This window comes from Catharus ustulatus, chromosome 1, assembly GCF_009819885.2.
Source record: "Catharus ustulatus isolate bCatUst1 chromosome 1, bCatUst1.pri.v2, whole genome shotgun sequence".
Classification (NCBI taxonomy): Eukaryota; Metazoa; Chordata; class Aves; order Passeriformes; family Turdidae; genus Catharus; species Catharus ustulatus.
The window spans coordinates 55203674-55223732 of record NC_046221.1 but is presented as its reverse complement, the minus strand read 5'-3'; the positions used below and the strand labels follow the sequence as shown (position 1 = coordinate 55223732).

Below are 20059 nucleotides of genomic sequence, written 5' to 3'. Positions count from 1 at the left end.
GAACAGCTTCTGCTTGAAAGACTGCACCATCTTGCAGCAGTTTGCAGAGAGCTGTTGCTTGTGAGTTGGACTCACACTGGAGAAGTTCATGGAGAACTGTCTCCTGTAGGAGGGACACTGTGGGTGAGCAGGGGAATGACTCCTCTCCCTATGCAGCAGGTGAAACAATTCCCTGTCTCTCTGTGTCACTGGGGGAGAATGTAGAGCTGGGAAGAAGGGAGAGTGGGAGGAAGGTGTTTCGAAGCTCTTATTTTACTTCTCATTATCCTACTCTCATTTGGTTAGCAATAAATTCAATTACAGTAATTTCATGATTATAAGCCACAACATTTTGATGAAAATTTTGGTCCGAAACCAAAGTGTGGCTTATAATCAGGTGCGGCTTATATATGGACAAAGAACAAAAAGTTGCTGTTTTAGTTTGGAGGACAGGTGTCTGCTGAGAAAGGCAGGAGCTTCTCTTTGAAATGGAGAATGTAAACCCCCTCCCTCCAAATTATTATAATTTGGAAATCAAGGGGCTTTCAGGCAAAAATATGGGAATTAGGAATAACAGTTCTTTACTAGGGGAATTAAAATAGAAATACAGTACTACAAAGAAACAAACTCCAAACCCTGACAAAGTCAGAGTACAACCTGACACCCTGACAGGCAGGGTGTTGGTAGCAGTCCCATTCAATGGTGGTTGCAGTTCTCCTGCAGTGACAGATGTGATTCAGTTGAAGCAGTGCTCTTGCAGAAGGTGCAGTTTCCCTCCGGAGGTCCAGTGGTGATGTGGAGAAATCCCGTTTTCCTCTGGAGTCCAGTGGAGAAAGGTGCTCCCTTAGTCTCCCAAAACCTCTGTTTTTATCTTGGTAAGAAATGTTGGGCTCTTTCCCCTGGCTGGAGCAACTTCCAATGGGAGGCAGTAATTTTATCAGTCACACAGTGGGACTCAATGGGTCATTAGCAGAAAATGACTCGCTGGAGGAAGGATGGGTTGTGAAAAGATAAAGAACAATGCCCTGCCTGGTTTCAATGGATGGTCCATTAGCAGAATATCTGCCGTTGAGATAAGGATCACTGCCCCCACCCTCAACAGATGGTGATAGAATAGATACCTTTTATCACACTCTGTATTGTAACGTGCGGCTTATAATCAGGTGTGGCTTGTGTATGGACAAAGAACGAAAAGTTGCTGGCACCCGGAAGCGCGGCTTATACTCAGTGCGGCTTATAATCGTGAAACTACTGCGTAATATCTTTAATTCTAGCCTGTTTTGCCCATTATGATATTTGGTGAGGGATCTCTCCTGGTCCTTATCTCAACTCGTGAAGCTTTTGTTACATTTTTCTCTTCCCTGTCCATCTGTGGAGGGGAGTGAGAGAGGCTTTGTGGGTGCCCTGCATTCAGCCAGCATCAACTCACTGCACAAAGAAATCACTGAAGATTCATAAATTTGAGCTAACAAGAACATGTATGACTGAGTACACTAATTGTATAATACTCATCTATTATACGCAAGAAGTAACTTCACATTTGATTTGTGAAAGTTTTTGGTGAATTTTTGGATTCAAGTTGCCAAGTTCTTCATAACCCCTAAAAGTATTTCACAACAAGATTACAGTAATTTCATGATTACAAGCCGCAACTGATTATAAGCCGCATTTCCAGGGTGTTGGCAACGTTTAGGTCCTCGTCCATGTATAAGCCGCACCGGATTATTAGCTGCACTTTCATTCGCAGCGAGGATCCGTGTGCAACTTTCACAAAGTTGCCAATTAGTAACAGAATTGCGGGATCTCAGGGTTAAATGGTTCAGCTCGGGGTCGAGCGGGCTCGGCCCGCTCGGGGCTACCAACGGAGCCGGGTGGCCCAGCCCGGCGCTGCCATTCGGTGGGGCCACTCGGGCAGCGCTGCCTCCGCCGCCAGGCTCACTCGCCCCCGCCCGCCGCCTGCACCGCCGCCACGGCGTTTGCTCACCCTGGCCTGGCTCTGCCGGCCCCCGTGCTGCTGGGCTTCCCCGCGCTGCTGGCCCCCCGCCACTGCCGGGCTTCCCCCTGCTGCCGGTCTTCCCCGCGCTGCTGGCCCCGACTCTGCCAGCCCTCCACCCGCACCGCCGGCCCTGCCTCTGCCGGGACTGGCCGGGCTCCAGCTCAGCTTGGGGCTGCTGCAGGCTCTCACTTCCGGGTTGGCAACTTTTAGAACATTGTTCATATATAAGCCACTCCAGATTACAAGCTACACTTCCTGGTACAGACCAAAACTTTAGTCAAAATGGTGCGGCTTATAATCGTGAAATTACTGTACAAGCTTATACAAGTCAAGCTGGTTTGTAAAAGCCAGAAGTCAAACCAGGGCTCAGAGAATGCTAGGAGGTATTATCAAGCTTCACTCCATTAAACTCATTGCATAGTTTTCCATTCAAACAAACCAAAACCTTAGAAATAAAAACAATATAGGCTGAAGGAAGTGAAACAAATCCATCTAATTGGATGCCTATTGGTCAATTGCAGGCATACAGGAGCAGAAGTAAATCACTTATCTCCACACCACACTGTAACTTAAATCCATTTCTGAATGGAGAGAGCACTCTCCTGAGCCTCATCCAAAGCTGAGAACATGCAAGGCTCATTCAGCTCACAGAGAGGCTACCTCAGTAGTACAAGAACAACAGCACCACAAGTGCTGGTACATCCTCACATATTCCCTGTGTAGGCTCCGTGCAAGCCTTTTTAGGTGAATCTAAAAAGAAAGCTGAAGAGCTTGGGTAGCCCAGTTCAACATCATGGGAACTTGTGGGCTATATACAGAGATTTGTGGAACCCTTTTTTATGCTGCAACAAAGGTGTAAATATCTTGGCTTAATCAAAGGATGATTAGAAATGTAGCCATGAAGTCCAGTTCATCTAATCCTTCCTAGGGTTTCTCAGTGTAACACCCTTAAAATGGTTCCTCCAAAAGGTCTGGCATGTAAAAAACTACTTGTATAAGATAGATACCTACATGTGTCCTATGACTGCTACATGTCAACAGTAGGCGTTCCAAGACTTTAAAGATGGTTCACAAAATGCAACCCAATGCTCATGACTGCACTGCCAATAAGATTTTCTAGACTTGGTACATAAAAAGCAGGGCTGCTGTTTACAGCACTACCTTTACTTTCTGATTTGCACACTAGCACAACATAGCAAAGAACAAGTTTGGGGGAAAAGTATCTGCATTAAGTATTTTAAAAAACAGATCATTTAAATCCTTTTATTCAGAACCATGTCCACAGGAGCCTTGAAAGAAAGCTGTAGATGTAGATGGCAATCCTTCTACAGGATGGAAAAATCCCACACTCATTAGACAACATCACTTGTTCATCTATATATTCCAGTTTCAGCTAATGATGGCTGTGTTAACTTTTACCTTATGACTCATTTTCAGATGCTCTGGTTTATCAGCCATAATTTCAGTCACTGTGTCAGAACACAGCTCCCTGGGAGCCGTTCTGTACTGTCAGCATGAGAAAGCCCACCACTGGAGATCTGCGCGCACTCAGCAGCTGGTCACTTTCAGACCCTGAAACACATCTATCTTTTAAGCCTGAGGTGTCTAAAAGTTCCCCACCCATACACCCACAGCACCATCTGTATCCAAATATCAAGAAGAAAGCAAAGAAATTTTACCCTTTAATTGCCGGATTTAAGCCAAAGGATGGATGAAGGCTGGAGAGCTTTTCCAAGCTGCTCTTCCCTCACAACACAGAGATAAAAGAATAAATCTCCTCAGGGCACATTTCAAACATGTGGCGCTAAAAGTTTAGTGTATGCCTGAAGCTTGAGCTAGAAGAGTAGGAACAGAATATGCCATTCTATCCGGTGAAGTCCCACTTAACAGGCCCAAATAGACATGTCCTGGCAACTTAAAGAACAGTGGCCATTACAGACATAAAAACTGTCGGCTCTGCCTAAAGGATCCTAGTTTCAGCTGGAATATAGTTAATTTTCTTCTCTGTAGCTACAGTGGATTGTATTTAGTGTGAGAATAACACTGACAGCACACTGATGGTTTAGCTGTTGCTAGGCAATGCTTACCCTAAGTGAAGGACTTGTCAGTTTCTCATGCTCTGCCAGGAAGCAGGTGCAAAGATGCTGGGAGGGACCATGGCCAGGACACCTGACACTATATGGCCAAAGGGATATCCCCTACCACAGGACATCATGCTGGGTACTTAAACTGGGAGAAGCTTGCTGGAAGCCACCAATCACTGTTCAGGCATGGGCTGAACTTCGGTGAGCTGGTGGTGAGCAAAGGCATTCTGCATCACTAATTTCTCTTGAATTTTATCCCTCTTCCCTTTTCATTACATTGATTCATTCATTTACATTACATTATTATTGTTGGTTCCATTACTATTATTTTTTATTTTACTTTATTTCAATTATTAAACTACTTATCTCAGCCCATGGATTTTATCTTTTTTTTTTTCAAATCCTCTCCCTGTGTAACTATGGCAGAGGGGATGTAGGAGGGGCAGGGTGTGAGTGCTCAGCTGTGTGATATTTAGTTCCCAGGTGGGGTTAAATCACACCAATTACATCTGGACAGCATCAGTGATACAATGCTAAATGAAAAATAGCAACAACCATCACCTGCACATGTGTAATTTTCTTCACGATCTTCGCAGTCTTGCAACCATACGTCTACACTCTCCCTCCTCACACAATCATGTTACCATTTTTGTACAGACAGAACAGGAACAGCCAAACTACCCAAATTCCAGATCTGAAGGCTCCAAGATCCTGGCCACAGAACATATTCCCCCCACCTACTTCCAGTGACTGGAAGATGCTGTTACCACTAGAAAAATGACTCATTTTTAAAAGTAAGCTTAAAGAAACAAGAGGTAAAAGTGCTGCCGTTGAATATCCACTCCTTTTGCAAAACAATTATCTCCATATACAAAAGTCAATTATCATTCTGTATCTTTGTCTGCTGAAGTCAATGCAAGTTACAGAAAACAGTGACCAAGGCTCCAGAATTAAAAGAAAAAACAACTCTCAAAAATGCCCATAACAGAGTATTTCTGCCATTCCTATGAGAATATCAGAATCTTCCGTGAATAAATCCAATTACACCATTTAACAAATACATTTCATCCAAATTCTAACTTTCTCACCAGTCCAGCCAGTATAGGCAGAGCAGTCATGTGGATCTGCCGTCTTCAGCCCTTCCTCCATTTGTTGCAGAAGGTCCTTGATTTTTGCCTGGATCCGTTTTGAGAACCGAGCATTGACCTGAAAACAGGAGACAGGGAATGAGGCAGAAAAGAAACTAATTAAAGAATGCAAAGTGCCTACTTCACTTTCTTGTTTAAAAAAAACCAAACCAAAAAGAATCAAACAATAACTAGGAAATAAATAACATATACAGCAATCAGCACCATTAAGGTGGTTCATCTTAAGTGTGTCCCATGTAAATGCTTCTGACTACAGTAATTTCATTACTATAAGGTGCACCCTTTTGACTAAAATTTTGGCCCGAACCCGGAAGCACGCCTTATAGTCCGGTGTGCCTTATATGATGGACAAAGTTCGGAAATTTGCCGACACCCGGGAGTGCACCTTATATTCTGGTGTGCCTTATAGTCATGAAATTACTGTACCTTTCAGGGTAAGGTACAAGTATCTACATTAGACAAAAATTAGCTGTGCACTCTTTAAAGTCACACAAAAAGCAGCTGTGGACACTGCAACAGCATATAATTCTTATCAGGGTCCTGGTACCAAGACCATGTTACGGGCAAACAGCACAAGCCCTATGTTATAGGTGCTTGCTCTCATCACAAGGTCCCTGCACAGCCTTTGAACCACTACAGAGCAGGAAATAGCCCAAGGAAAAGAAATGTTCATACTCAAGACAATCAAGCCAAAGATGAGCAGGAGCAGCTCAGCATCTTCAGCTCAGGCACAAAGGCAAAGAAACAAGTCTTTGATTTTACACACTGCTTGCTTTTACTTTTCACCAAAAAAGTTTACATGGATTAAATGTATGAAATATAGCAGAGAATACTTTACACCTGCCAGCATTTCTCTCTCATTATGCACAGTTTTAGGGAAGATATGTTACTAATTATTCCTCAAAGCCTATGGAACAGGGAAATTGGCACAGGAGTAAAGTAAGCTCTTGCTTGACTATAGCATATGCCAAAAGTGCAGGGTTTGAATAAATTACAGGTCCGGGATGCCACCATGGAACTGATTACTCAAGACGTACCTCATCTTGTACTCTTGTTCAGAGTGGAACTTCAAATAAATATCAATGATTTTAAACATCCATCCAACAGATTCAGAAATCAGAAAAACTGTAAAAATTGCACAAGGCTTCTGACACACCAGTAATCTCCAGAGTCAATAGTTCAAATCCATTTAAGGATATGCATGGTAGGACAAGAAGGGAGAAGGAAATTGTGCCATTACCTCTCACACTGAACACATATCATTCTAGAAACAAGCTAGAGACACCTTAATCTTCTCCAGTATCTCTAGATATAGCAGCCAAACACTGTAGGCATCTGAAGCCTGTCACTCTTCAGCCCTAATATCGTGTTGAGCACCTTTAGGTGTTAGGGAATTGTACTATGTATCTACATCACCACCACCCAACACCCTCCCTTTTTTAACTAGATCAGTGAGGTCTCAACACACAGAGGAAAACCATCTCCAAGGGCAGGGCTTCTCTCCTTCAATAGACAGTTATGCCAATGCTAAGGCATATGGTGAAACAGCATGAGGATATTCACGTGGATGCACCCAGGCACAGAGCTCAGCTTATTTGATGAGTGAATTAAGGCTTCACACTCCCCATTTATTTACCCACTGCACATCACAAGCATACTGGTTATCTTTTTGTTCTGACAATACACCTGCTGTTACCAAGTCAGAATATTTTATATCAAACACCAGGTTAAATTACTTAGATTAGTAGGAGGGAATACTAGGACATCAGGATGCCTGGGTTCTTCATTGAAAGGTCAGTCCCATACAAACAATTTAGCTCAGGCTGGTAATACCTCTCTCTAAAATTTGAATTGTAACTTACTTGTCTTGGTTCAGTGCTTGTAAAAGCACAAATTAAAGGATATTTTTTATTATTATTGTTATAATTATCTGTAAGCCCCAACAAAGCTGTTCCTAAGCTCATGTCAGTGTGACTAGGTTACAAGTGGCAACAAAGTTTCCCCAGCTATCTACTCCTCTACCATTGCCTCTCTTTTTTCCTAGTTGCTTTGAAGATTTCACAACTGAGCACTGTCACTGATCATTTAGTAATATTCCCTTATAAGTCTGCAACAGATGCTTACATGCACTAAAATAAATTAATTACATGAAGAAATGAATGTTGAAAGGTGGCATTAGAAGATTTAATAATTTCCTTCAAGGAATCTTAGGGCAGCATTACAACTGAGCATAACATGCACGTTTGTGTGGAGCACAGATTGATTTTCGTCAGAAGCACATTCATCTCACGTGGATGTTTCCAGCTGGCATTCAGCCTTTTCTGCAGGTGACTTGTTATTCCTGTAGGGACAAACAAAAACCAGGAAGCCTGATCTCTGATATCTCTGATCCCTGATATAGCACATTCGCTTCTGGTTCACAACATACTGGGTGATAGCAGGAGCTGAGGAGTATCTTTAGTTAGAAAAGGCTCTCTCCAGGAATTCAACTGCGGCATTACTTCTCTACTGCTGCAGAAAGAAGAACCACTATCATCCCAACTACTGCTCAAGTTTTATATTGTCAAAACACTGAAAAAAAGAGTTCTTCCCTCATTATACCAAATAGAGTCTTGTGCCATATTGGTTATGGTAACTAAAAAGGTTCATTATTAGCAAAAAAGTAATGCAGAAAACACAAAATATGTTGGTTTGGAAATTAATAGTTTTGTTATTTATTTGAACCATATCACTTTTTCCATTGAAGTGAGACAGCAGGCAAAGCTACATAGGCTTTGTATTCAAAGCCTTCCAAAGTGAACAAAAATTTAAAGAACAAAAGTACAGTAATTTCACTACTATAAGGCGCACTCTTTTGACGAAAATTTTCCCCCAAACCCGGAAGTGCACCTTATAGTCCGGTGTGCCTTCTATAATGGACAAAGTTGCGAAATTTGCCAACCCAGAAGCGTGAGACGCAATGGGGGGGGCAGTGCCACAGGAGCGCCGAGTCACGAGGGGAGCAGGCGGCCGTGGCCAGCAGGAGCCGCGCGGGGAGGGAGGGAGTCAGCTCCAGCCCAGGCCTCTGCTGCCGCGCAGGGAGGGAAGGAGCTGCCACCAGCCCCGGCCCGGGGGGAACAAGAAGCCGAGCTGCGCCAGCCAGTGCTGGGCAGGAGTGCCTGGGCCCGTGGCAGCTGCGGTTGCCGGGCAGGGGAAGCCGGGACCCGCAGTTGTGCGGTGGTAGCCAGGAGCTGTGAGCTGTGCCAGCCGGTGCCGGGGGCGGGCAGGAGTGCCGGGGCCCGCGGCATGGGGAGGGCACCTGGGGCTGCATTTAAAGGCTAAATCTGTGAAAAATGTTTGCAAATTGAGCACCTGCCAGTAATTCGTTACTGTGTTGCACGTGGCACAGCTCCTCACTGCAAAAAAAAGTGCGAGCCATGAGCTGAGCCATGAGGGGGGGCGGCGCCACGGGAGCGCCGAGCCATGAGGGTGGACGGCACTGGCCAGGCCCCAGCCAGCAGCAGCTGCACAGGGAGAGAGGGAGTGGGTAGCCCCCAGCCAGCAGGAGCCGCATGGGGAGAGAGGGAGCAGGCAGTCCCCGGGCAGCAGCAGCCGCACAGGGAGAGAGGGAGCAGGCAGTGCCACGCCGCCCTGAGCCGCGGACGGTCCCTAGCCATGGCCGTCCCGAGCCCCGCCTCGCCAGCCAGGGGCGGGCGGGAGTGCCGGGCCCTGCGCACAGGGAGGACGCTTGGAGCTGCGTTTAAAGGCTACACCAATCTGTGAAAAACGTTTGCAAATTGAGCAGCTGCCTGAGTAAACTCCAGGATCGTGGGATTCCGTTACTAATTAGTTACTTTGTTGCACACGGTACGGATCTTCACAGCAAAAAAAAAGTGCGCCTTATAGTCTCCGGGGCGCCTTATATAATGTACAAACCAGTGAAATTTGCCGGTTCCCGGAGGTGCGCCTTATATTCCAGTGTGCCCTGTGGTCATGAAATTACTGTACTTATGTAACTTCACTCACCTTTGGCACTAATCACAAGAAGTCTAAATTATGCTGTCCTTTTTAGCAGTACATGTTTCCATACATCTGCTTTCTTTCATTTGTAGGGTTTCTAAAGAAAATTTAACTCATGTTCTGTAAATTCAGCACTAGGACTACACACCTACATTAGAACACAGTGCTAATAACACCAAGGTCATGGGTTTGATCCCCACATGGGCCATTCCCTTAAGTTGAACTCAATGGTTGTTATAGGTCCATTCCAACACAGAATTCTGTGATTCTGTTATTATAAAAAAATACATCTTGATGCAAATAAAAATCTCCCAAAACCCCAAAACATTTCACTTGCAGTCAACATTACAATAACATACCAATTCTTACTGACCATTGCAGCCATATCCAGCTTTACAGTCAAGGTATTAAAACAAACCAGAACCAAGAGCAGATGAAGCAATAAGCAGCTGCTACGTATGTACTGTATATCATAGGTAAGAGAAGTTAAACTTTAAAGTCTTGCATGTGCATTTGGACCAAATATCACAGCGCTGATATAAGTCTGACAATGCAACCCTGACGCCTTATGGCATTCATTTGTCATTAAAAGCAACACTCTGGTTTGACAGACACGGGATGAGTAATCTCATTTGCATTTGTCAAAGACATTTACATACCCTTTCATTTTCAAAAACACCTCTTGGCATTTACTTGCTCATGACACCTGTACTAAGAACTAGTGCAGAGTCATAGCAGGACAATGGAGACCTGAGCTCACAGCTTCCTCACAAGCTGCCTATGTACCAATCTTTCTTGCCACTACCACCTCCCAAAACAACCATCTTGCTCTTAACCCTATTTTAATTCATCAGGTTTTGGGTGACCGATGCTATGTGCAAAACCAGACTGCAGAAGTAAACAACTGATTCTGCTGAAGTAGGAAGGAGGTGACCTATACACACACTGCTACCCACCAAACAAGAGAAATACACTTTTATTTCATCTCACTTTGCTGGTGATGATGTGTAGAACAGGACACATAACATGGCGCTGTGTTGTTTTACAGCCAAGTGCATCTCAAAAAGAAGAAAATACAGCTTAAGTGGCTACTGCATCAAGAACTCATGCAAAAACCAAACTTGCATAGCAGATAGCAGAAAATAAATGACAGACAATGGTGAGGAAGAATGTAGTAGTGTAAAACTCACAATTCTGCTGAAATGAGGAATTCTGGCTGTACTGAAGTCATTGGGAACTTTGCCACTGACTGTAAAGGAGCCAGGTTTCACACCCATGCATTGAAGCATGGGTCTATTGAAGCAGGATGAGCTCTCATGCTCACCTCCACAAGTTCCTGCAAAAGCAGACCAGAAAGGATGGCAGTAGGATCCCATATGCAGAATCTAGCAAGGTCTGCTAGGAGGTGACCAGCCTTTTTGTACAGAAGAACAAGTTCTATTTTATTTTTATCTTCCAGATGTTGTCAAAGCTCATCACCCAGTCTCTGAAACATTCACAGTTCTCTGATACTTCTCAGGTCCTCCAGAAACAAATGCCAGTTCTGTAAAACCACATGCTTAATAAATGCTTTGAAACATTGCTGTCTGTAGAACACATTGCACTGTTTTTCAGTGATCTGTCACTTAGTGCCATATATGTGATAATGGGAAAAAAAAGTAAAAATAAAAATTAAAAAAAAAAGGTGGAGGGGAGGAAGAGATAGAGAAATCAGTAGCTGTAGGCAAATTCCTACACTGCTACAAATGCCATCTTAGGAATAGGCTTTAAACATAGTCATCACTCTGTCTCAGAGGATATAAGGGTGTGAAAAACATCATTAAAAGGGCAAACATTCAAGTTATTGAAATAACTACTTCAAGCATGCAAGAAATAAGAAGACTAATGCATTTGTGTCTGAAAGAAGTTATATATCTCATTGGTTATAAGAGAGTAAAATCCCAAAACTTAAAGATCTAGATCACCACAAGGAATCATCAAAAATCTCCAGATTATTGGCAACAAGAACAAACATGATTAACAGATATCCCACATTTTCGGAAATAGAGACTGATAAACCAAAAGAACAATACTGAAAATTGCTGGTCCTCCAGGTAGCCCAACACCAACATGCTACTTCTTGAAAGCTGAGAAAATTAAAGTCTGTTGTATGATTTAAAGTCACCCACTACACAGAAGTCTCTGGCCCAGTTGTGACACTTTTAGGTGGTCCTCAAGTTGCAAAAAGCTAAAATCTTCGCCAATTCTAAATTACCTCAATGCACAGAGAGTAGATATATTGCACATATTGAACTTGACAGCAGATCAGTACAGTTAGATCCAAATAAAATTTATTTTCACCAGGAAGCAAGTATGTGTTATTGCACTTGCCCACATAACTAGCTGGAGTAACAACTCATTAACATGCAGGTCTGCAAGATAAAACTAGAAACTGATGAAGAGTGGATGGATGTGAGACAATTTAATCAGAACTTGGGGGTTTGATTTTACAAAGTATTTTCATTCAGAACTGGTTGACTAAAACCAAACAGGCTTAACTCTGTGGTCACCTCTTGAATAGCAGAAGAGGCTTTCACTACAAAAGCATCAGAAAAGCCCTAAGAGATGTTCAGTGCTGATCTGTGCTGTAGGAAAGAAATAGCATTTCTTCCTTTCAGACCGTGTACAACTGTCAGGAGCTAGTGAGGGACAATCAAGTATGACAAACTGATTTTCAGGCTCAGTTTTGACCAAGACTCTCAAAAAGCAAAATAAATTTTTCCCTCTGAAGAATAACAGAGAATACTGCAAACCTCGTTTGTTTCAGAGCCCTCTATAAAAACAGCATACGCCTGAGCTGGGGAGCCAGGAGCAGTCAAAAAAGTAACAAGCTCAAGAATGCAGCTACCTTATCCCACATCTCTGGAAAAAAGTGGGAAGAAATACTTACTGGCTTTGGAGGTTGAATTTTGCCTCCAGTGCAGTAAGTTGTATAATTCCCACTGGTGTAAGTTGTTGCTGAATCTGTCCCAGAACACAGAGAACATGTTGCTCCCAGTGAGACAGCTAAAACACCCAGTGAGACAACGCAAATAAACTCTGAAAAACAAAACAAAAATCCAAAAACAAACAAACAAAAAACCCCACAGAACCCCCAAAAAACAAGGGAGAAGACAAGTGAGGCTATGACAAAAATCCATACATATATTTAAAAATACGTATTTTACAGGAGAAGGAAGACTAAAAGCCACATAAAGGAATTATTAGAAGTAACAGGAAATTGAGAAAGCATTAGGAACTAAACACTAAACCACCCAAATGATAAATCTAAGTAAATATTCTATATCACTATTAATTCATATTTGCCAATGTGCATCATTATCTTTGAAACAGGTTCTCTGTAAGGAGTCCCCTGCAAAGCCTAATAAGGCAGTGTATACATTTCTCAGAACATACCACGTTTTTCTAATAGTCTTAGAACACCATGGTAAGTCAGGAAAAAACTTATAAAGAAAGAATTTGCCTAAAAAAGAAGTTAAAGTTTGGGCATTCTAGTGACCAACCCATGAAGTTTGAACCTACTTTTGCTTCTGTCTTGTTATTCCACAAAGAATTCTGACAATCTTCAAGCGAGGGCTGAGATTGCATTAATTTCTTGATGACAAGGATCCTTTTTTTTTTGCACAACCACAAAATCCACATCATTGTCTAGGCTTCCACCTTCCCCTGGCTGAGCAGGTAATACCAGGCCTTTTTTTCCCACCTTACTGGCCTGCAGTCAGTGTGAAGGAGAATCCCAAATCACACCTGACTATATTATAAATGTAGCCACAGGGTTGTGGTGGCTCTGAGGGCAGAGGGCAATAAAGAGGTCCTAGAACAAGCTTTCACCACTACTCAGGAGCAAGCTCTCCTCACCCTTTTCCTCCAAGAAATCCTTTAGAGCTTTGTAACTCTCTACCACACTAGGGAACTAGGAACTAGGGAGTGTTTTTTGTTATGAGACTATTCATCTCTCTGTCTCCCCTGACCATCTACATTTCCATTTTGAAAATTTTTGGACTGATCACTTTAAGATAACATCTACAGATATCTTTTTAGGCTAAGGTATCTCTGTGGGGTCCACATGAAAAGGAAAAAGGCTACAGGATATATATTTAATTGAAAGATTCATCACTTATTAAGCAAAGGTTTAAATTTAAAATTATGTTTCTTATTAATCTAGAATTAATGCTGTCTGATGAATTATTACATTGGCTTTCTCAGACAAGTTGCAAAAGCAATTTAAGTTTATGATACTTTAATGCTGAAGAAACCTAGTTATGAAAACAGTGAATTTCAACTACAGATAGAGCAGAGCCCACACAGATAGCTGCAGTGTTTACTCTGTCTATTTATAAGAAAGCAAATCAGCAACCTCAATCTACTCCCATACCTTCAAGATTTCTGAACGATTTTTTATCCACACACTCTTCTATATGCAGAATTTTGTCCCAATTGTCTCACATTTCAGACAATGCCTTGAAGAGCTTATCAACCAGGTGAATTTTAGATGGCAATCATGACAAAGAAATCAAACAGATTAATAATGCATTGCCTTCCATGACAACAGCAGAGCCCCGCACACCTCAGGCTGTCATTACGTGAGTCACTCAGCAGCAGATGGGAAGAAGGAATTATGCAGTGCACTGAGGCCTTCTGAAAGATGCTCTCATTTTTAGGAAACCCTATGTGATTGTGTACAGAAGTTTAAGGAACAGACTTCCTACTCTGTGTAAAGTCCTTTTGTCTTCACTGGGGCTTTAGGCAAGCAAAGCTATTTCTCTGATGGAATGGGAGCTATTAAATGCAAAAATAAAACACTACAACATAAACTGAAAATCACAAACAACAACAAAAGCACCCCTGAAGTACCTACCATGAAATCTCATAAAATGATAGTACTAGGAGTGATAGCATGCAAATACTTCAAAAATATAAATTCACATAAATATACTCACAGCTATATTCTAGCTCAGAAACACATAAGATGACTCCTGAGATTTTACAGATGCAAAAGAAAATGTACACTTGCTTCTGCCTTCTCCTATGAAATGCACAGAATTGCTGCAGTTACATGGTTTTAAGCCAGTACAGAAGATTTTTTTCCAAGAGGTGCTTCATCCTCAACAAAGCTCAGACACTACCTTTTACCAAATACACAACTACTCAGGTGCTCTAACATATTTTCTGAACACACCAGCACAAATAGCTACTGACTGCCACTCCGTAACAAGATATGTCATCCACCATTGATGCTGGGAAAAAACAATTGCACCCACTGTAAAACACCATTCTTATGCATAGGAGAGCATAGCAGGCATTCCTAATGTGAACACAGGGCTAGAAATTCTTAACTAACTCATTTCAGCTCTGCCACAGAACAATGTCTCTGAATTTCGTTCACTAGAATCAAATCCAAAGTAAATTAGAACTGAACTAATCTGCAACAGAGCTAGCATAGTCTAAAAGGTAATTTTTAAGGATGTTTGTCTTATTTTGATATCTCACCATTCTTCTGGTTATCTCAGTTGAGAAAGCTTTAGTCCATCTAGATCAGCAATAAATGAAGGAGTATTTTCCCTTTTAAAAAATGGACATGAAGTGTGGGATTTAAAGCAGGTACACAAGAAAGATGACTGGCCTACAGAGGATTTGGTATGTCTTTTACCAATTTAACAACAATATATAGCTATAGCAGTTCTGCCATCTCTTCCCTGCCTTTATACTTGAACTCATCATACTTGGATGATTTTTATAGACTAAGCCAGATATAAAAGAACAAAGAAATAACCCTTCTCTTCCACAACAACAAAAAAATAGTTATACCAACACCCAGCATATTACTAGGGAGTTGGATACAAAACAAAGCAGACTTCACTTTTGAAGCCAGTCTTGCTTTTTAAACCTTCTCAAATGCTCTGCTTTTGACAGCTGCAATTAACTGCAGCACTTAAAACACTGAACTCCCAAAGTATTCTCTTTTCTGCACCCTGCTTAGCTACGTACACTTCATAAACCTCAGTCATAAACAACTCAGTCAAACATTTCATTGCCTTGGACGGATAGAGTGAGCTGCCGGTACTTACAGTGGTCAGAAAAAATGTCCCTCCCACTGTTGGGCATCACCATCCTTGTCTCACTCTATCACTAAGTCAAGATAATTCCATATTGCCACAAGCAGAAAAATACAGTTGACAACAACTGCTTTCCTTTATTCATCCCAGCACACAATCAAGAGAGTTAGGAAGCTAACTTCCACCCTCAATGCATTTGTGCTTGTAGCAGTGTCACCATGCAGTGTTTTCCACGCAAAAGATGACAAAGCTGCACAGTATTGAAGGATGGAGGCCGCACAGGGGCTAAAGGACAGAAAGTCCACAGTCTGCATTCCTTCTGCAGCTTAACCCAGCTTCCATGGTAACAGCCTAGGCCAGAGCAGCTTCTCTGCTTAAAACCTAAGACACTCCTAGTATACCAAACAGCAGCACGTGGCAACGAGGAGATAAGCAGAGCAGGAAGACTGCAAATCCTGTGTGACCAGTCCTACCAAGCAGACGTTCCGTGGAAATGAACCGACTTTCAGGTGTCTATCATGGTGCACCTGAACCTATTAACGTGCGAATGTCAGTAAATAAACACGTGAGAGCAGTCTCTCTTACCTAACGACTGAGTGTTGCTGTTACCTGAGAACAAACTCTCATTTTCTAGATGGGCACCTATCTTTTCCGTTCCCTTACGCACTTTCTCCGTTGAAACTCGAGCAACTTGTGCTGACAACTTCTTCTAAAACACAGAACCACCGTAGTAAGAGCAGCTATAGCTGTTCTGCTATACAGCGTTCTATTACCTCCGTCTGCGGCACCGCGTTCACTCCCGTACCGGAGTAAAACAAACAGCCTGAATTAAGAGCCGCTGCTGCCGACTCCGAGCCGCGCGGCCGGGCTGAGCTCCCGCTCCTTCCCTCAGTTCACCCCGCAGCTCCGTCCCCTCGGGCGCCCCCGAGGCCGCGGCGGCCGCCCCGAGCTCGGCCGGCGCGCAGGCCGCGGGCAGCCCCTCCGCCCCCGCCGCCGGGCCCGCACCCCGCCGGAGCCGCCCCGGGGCGGAACCCACGGCCACCCGCGTCGCGGGGCCGCCGCTCCCGCCAGGAGTGAGCGACCCGCGGGTGAGGCCGGGCCCGAGGGTCGGGAACGCGGCGCCCGCCCGCCGCCTGGGACTCACCTTCCCATCGGCGCCGAACGGGAGGGACTCCTCCTCCACCGGAGGCTGCAGCGCCCTGTCCCGGTGGGTGTCCGCCGCGCTGGGGGCTGCCACGGCTCCCTGGGGCTGGTAGTCGGGGTAGGGGTTGGCGAAAGCCCGCTCCTCCATCTCCGCTTCACTGCCCAGCTGCAGCTTCAGCCTCTTGGACATGCTCTCTCCCATCTCAGCCGGCCCCCGGCCCGCCTCCCCGCACGGCGAGCCGGCGGGGACACACTCCGCCCCGCGGAGCAGCGGCTTTGCAGCAACACGAGCGCCGCGGCCGCCCCGGGCTACAGCTGCCGTCCCGCGGGCGCTGGGGCTGGATCAGGAGGGCGGCTGCGGTGACAGTGCCCGCGGACCCATCGAGGCCGCCCCAAGGCGGAGGCGCCGCCGCCCCGGCCCCGAGCCACCGAAGCCCAACTTTGGAAGGCGAAAGGGAAAGCTGCGACGCCGCGGCTCTGCTCGGCGTCCCCTCAGGCGGGGCGGGGGAGCGGCGAGCGCGGCGGCATCACAGCCTGTACAGGGGTAGAGCGCGGCCGGGGTCACGGCCGAGCCCCTCTGCGACAAGAGGCAGCCCGCCCGCCGGCGCAGGCTGGGTGGCACCGCTGCAAAGCTCGTTCCAGCGCCTCCTCATCCTCCCCCGCCGGGGCGTCAGTGCCTCGGGCTGCTGCTGCCGCCGGCCGCACGCCGGGCGGCGGAGCGGGGCTGCCGCCGGCCCCTTCCGCCCGTCCCCCCGCGGCGGGGGCGAGCCGCCGCCCGGCGCATCTCAGAGGAGCGGCAGCAGCAGCAGGAGGGGCACGGACAGCCCCAGGAGCAGGCAGTACGCCACCAGCTCCTTCGCCCGGCTCATCCGCAGCCGCCGCCGGGCCGCGATCATCCGCTGGCAGCCCCCGCGCCCGGCCCCGGCCAGAGGGAGGGACGCAGCCCTCGGCTACCGCCCGGCGGGGACGGCGCTGCCGGCGGCGACCGCCCCTCAGCCGGCGAGAGGAGGCAGCTCCCTGGGGAGAAGGGGGGTGGTCTCCTTCCCTCGGCCCGCCCCCAGGCTGTGATGCTGGTCTGGGCGCGCTCACCGTTTTGCTGGCGGGAGCTCGCTCCAGCAAGCCAGAGCATACTAAAAGAACACCCTCAAGCCCCCTCTAAAATACATCAGAAAACCTCACAGCCCTCAGCGGGCCCGGTGAAGGCCCTCAGCGGTCGGCGGTGTCGGCGGGACGGGAAGGTGGGATCGCATCCCACCTGGGGAGGAGCAGCGTCTGTATCCCGTGTGGATCGCGCGTTTGTGTCTCGGATCTAGTCCTGGGAGGGGAGGGGGGCTGAATGCCAGGACACTGTGTCATCACAAATGTAACACGTTGTCTTATGACACTTCCACTTTAAGGTAGGAGAAGAGCTCGAGATGAGAGGGCACTGTACAATGATCGAGGATAAATCTTTTCAAATAGAAAATATTTCTGTTGCGAATATTTCTATTCTATGGCCTTCAGGAATTGATACTGCGTACTGAAACATCGTTGTGTAGAACGAGCTGGCAGAAAGCCTGCAATCTGGCCAAACACTGTACACAGTATTGTGAAAAATACAGGCAGAGGAGACCTCATTATCCCATGAAATATTTACTCCCAACTATGCCAATCCTTTTTGCCAGCACTTGTAAGTCAGATGGACCATAAAGCATTAATCCAATAACTGGGCACTGTGCAGGCTTATTGATCTTTAGTTTTATGCATTGGGTAATTTTATTGCTATCAAAATAAATATTAAGATTAAATATAGGTGACATCTGTCCTGGCACTGGCTTCAGTTTACAGCTGTGTGTAGCAATATACATGTGAATAAATGGGACATGACTGTCACCTTGCCACAGGATATGAATTTTAATTAATACTTTCTTCATTTTATTTTTTATAAATTGAGCTGATGACAAAGCAGAAATTCCAAGCAACCTGTCTGACAATAAGTACCTTGTATTTATTCTGGAAGTGAATATAACCAGTTACTAAAAATTTAGAGTCATCTATAAAATATCCTCTTCTGTGATAATTAAAAAATTACTTTATGCATCATGTATTCTTTAATGGGTAAGTCTTTTGTGCTGTGTTGCAAAGCCTGAAAAGGTAAATGCAGAACCTTTTTAAAACATCTCTTGTCTATGAGTAAATATTTCAAATAACATGATTTCCTACCTTTAGTGGAGACCAGATGCATCAGCACAAGTAGCTGCATTCCCATAATGAACATCAGAGTTAGGCATTTAATATGAGTGTGCGTGGTTTCTGTTTTCTTACACCATCTACTTTTCTTGAATCAAAATGATAGAAACATAAAAGCAGGATCATACAAATTGATACCTGCTACAGGCATACAGATAAGGAGAGAATGTGCTCCCCGGCACCTTGCAAGAGCAGGTTCTTCCCTTCTTCTGGAGCTGTGGATTTGTAGGTTGCTAGGTTGGCATCTCTTCCCTTTTGCATCATTGCACTGTTTGCTTATCTGCACGCTGCTGTGTTTAACACCCTGATTACTGGAGCACTTCTTTCATGTTCATTTCTTTCATGGGAACTGTTCTTCCCATTTGTTGCAATGTGGTATGTTTCGCTTCAAGCATACAAGGCCTTCTTTTGTTCTTAGCAGGCGGGATAGAGTTCAAAAGACTCTCAGGCTTCTTTTCAGGGAGGGTTTTTGACTTTTGCTCTTTTACTCTTGATGCCTGCAGATGTCCCAGAGCCCAAATGGAAATCATGGATGAAGGAGGAGGAAGAAAGTTGGGCTGAGTGAGGTGTCAACCTCTAACATAAGCTGTAAGCAATAATAAATTCACATCTCTCATCTCCAGTAGTATGAAGCAGGAGGCTTTGCTGACTGAAATCATGATTTAATTTGTGCTTTCATCCAGAAAATGTCTAAATACTACTGAAAGCATTGTACCCTCACCCTTGTTTCACCACTCCAGCTAAGCACTCCTGTAACACTTTCTGCAGCATTGGCAAATGCGCAGCCCTGCAGCAAGCTGATCTAGCTGAAAGCTGTCCTTTTCCTTTCTGTGATGTATGTAAAATCCAACTAATGTCTAAACAAAGCCTGATTCTTACTTAGAAATCAATTTCTTCATGTAAATCATGAAAGCTCTTGCTTATCAGTCAATGGGCTATTCATTCTTTACACAAGCAGAAATCATAAACTCTTCTCTTATGGCCTTTCCTTCTCTCCAATCCTCTTCACATCCCTCAGCATCTGATACTCTGCTCACAACAAGACTAGTCCAATTTTTTTTAATAGTAAAATAAAATATCTGTTACATTTTTGGTCAAGACTAAACAATCGGGAATCCGTACATAAACCATTAATGATGCTGTGCTTTCCTAGGCATTTTGCTTGATTCCCAGCATGCGTTGTAAATTAACCTAACTAACAAGGTGGGGAAGAGCATCAACCCTCTGAGGACTAGCACACAGCTGCTCTTCCCACTACACTCTGTGGGAGCTACATCATGATGCAATGTTATGTGGCTTGTGGAACGACTGTGAGCAACCATCAGGAATCTCCATAGCTCTAATTGTGACATGTTCAATGGTTCTTTCAGCATCTGTGATCATTCT

General features: G+C 44.8%; 1 protein-coding gene across 4 annotated transcripts in view; it reads right to left on the bottom strand.

Annotated features, from left to right (window-relative positions):
• LANCL2 (LanC like 2) overlaps positions 1-16744 on the bottom strand; it is a 38101-nt gene extending 21357 nt beyond the window's left edge. For 2 of the 4 annotated variants that reach the window (XM_033052651.1, XM_033052660.2), the window contains exons 1-3: positions 12136-12247; positions 10397-10542; positions 5148-5265 (exon numbers count right to left, since the gene is read on the bottom strand). In XM_033052651.1, the coding sequence (XP_032908542.1) occupies positions 5148-5265; positions 10397-10542; positions 12136-12232 (361 nt within the window). In that variant the 5' untranslated portion in view covers positions 12233-12247. Of the gene's footprint in view, positions 1-5147; positions 5266-10396; positions 10543-12135; positions 12248-16074; positions 16088-16445 lie in introns of those variants that run through there. The other 2 variants (XM_033052679.1, XM_033052669.2) reach the window with 2 other exon arrangements.
• Positions 16745-20059: the final 3315 nt, after the last annotated feature.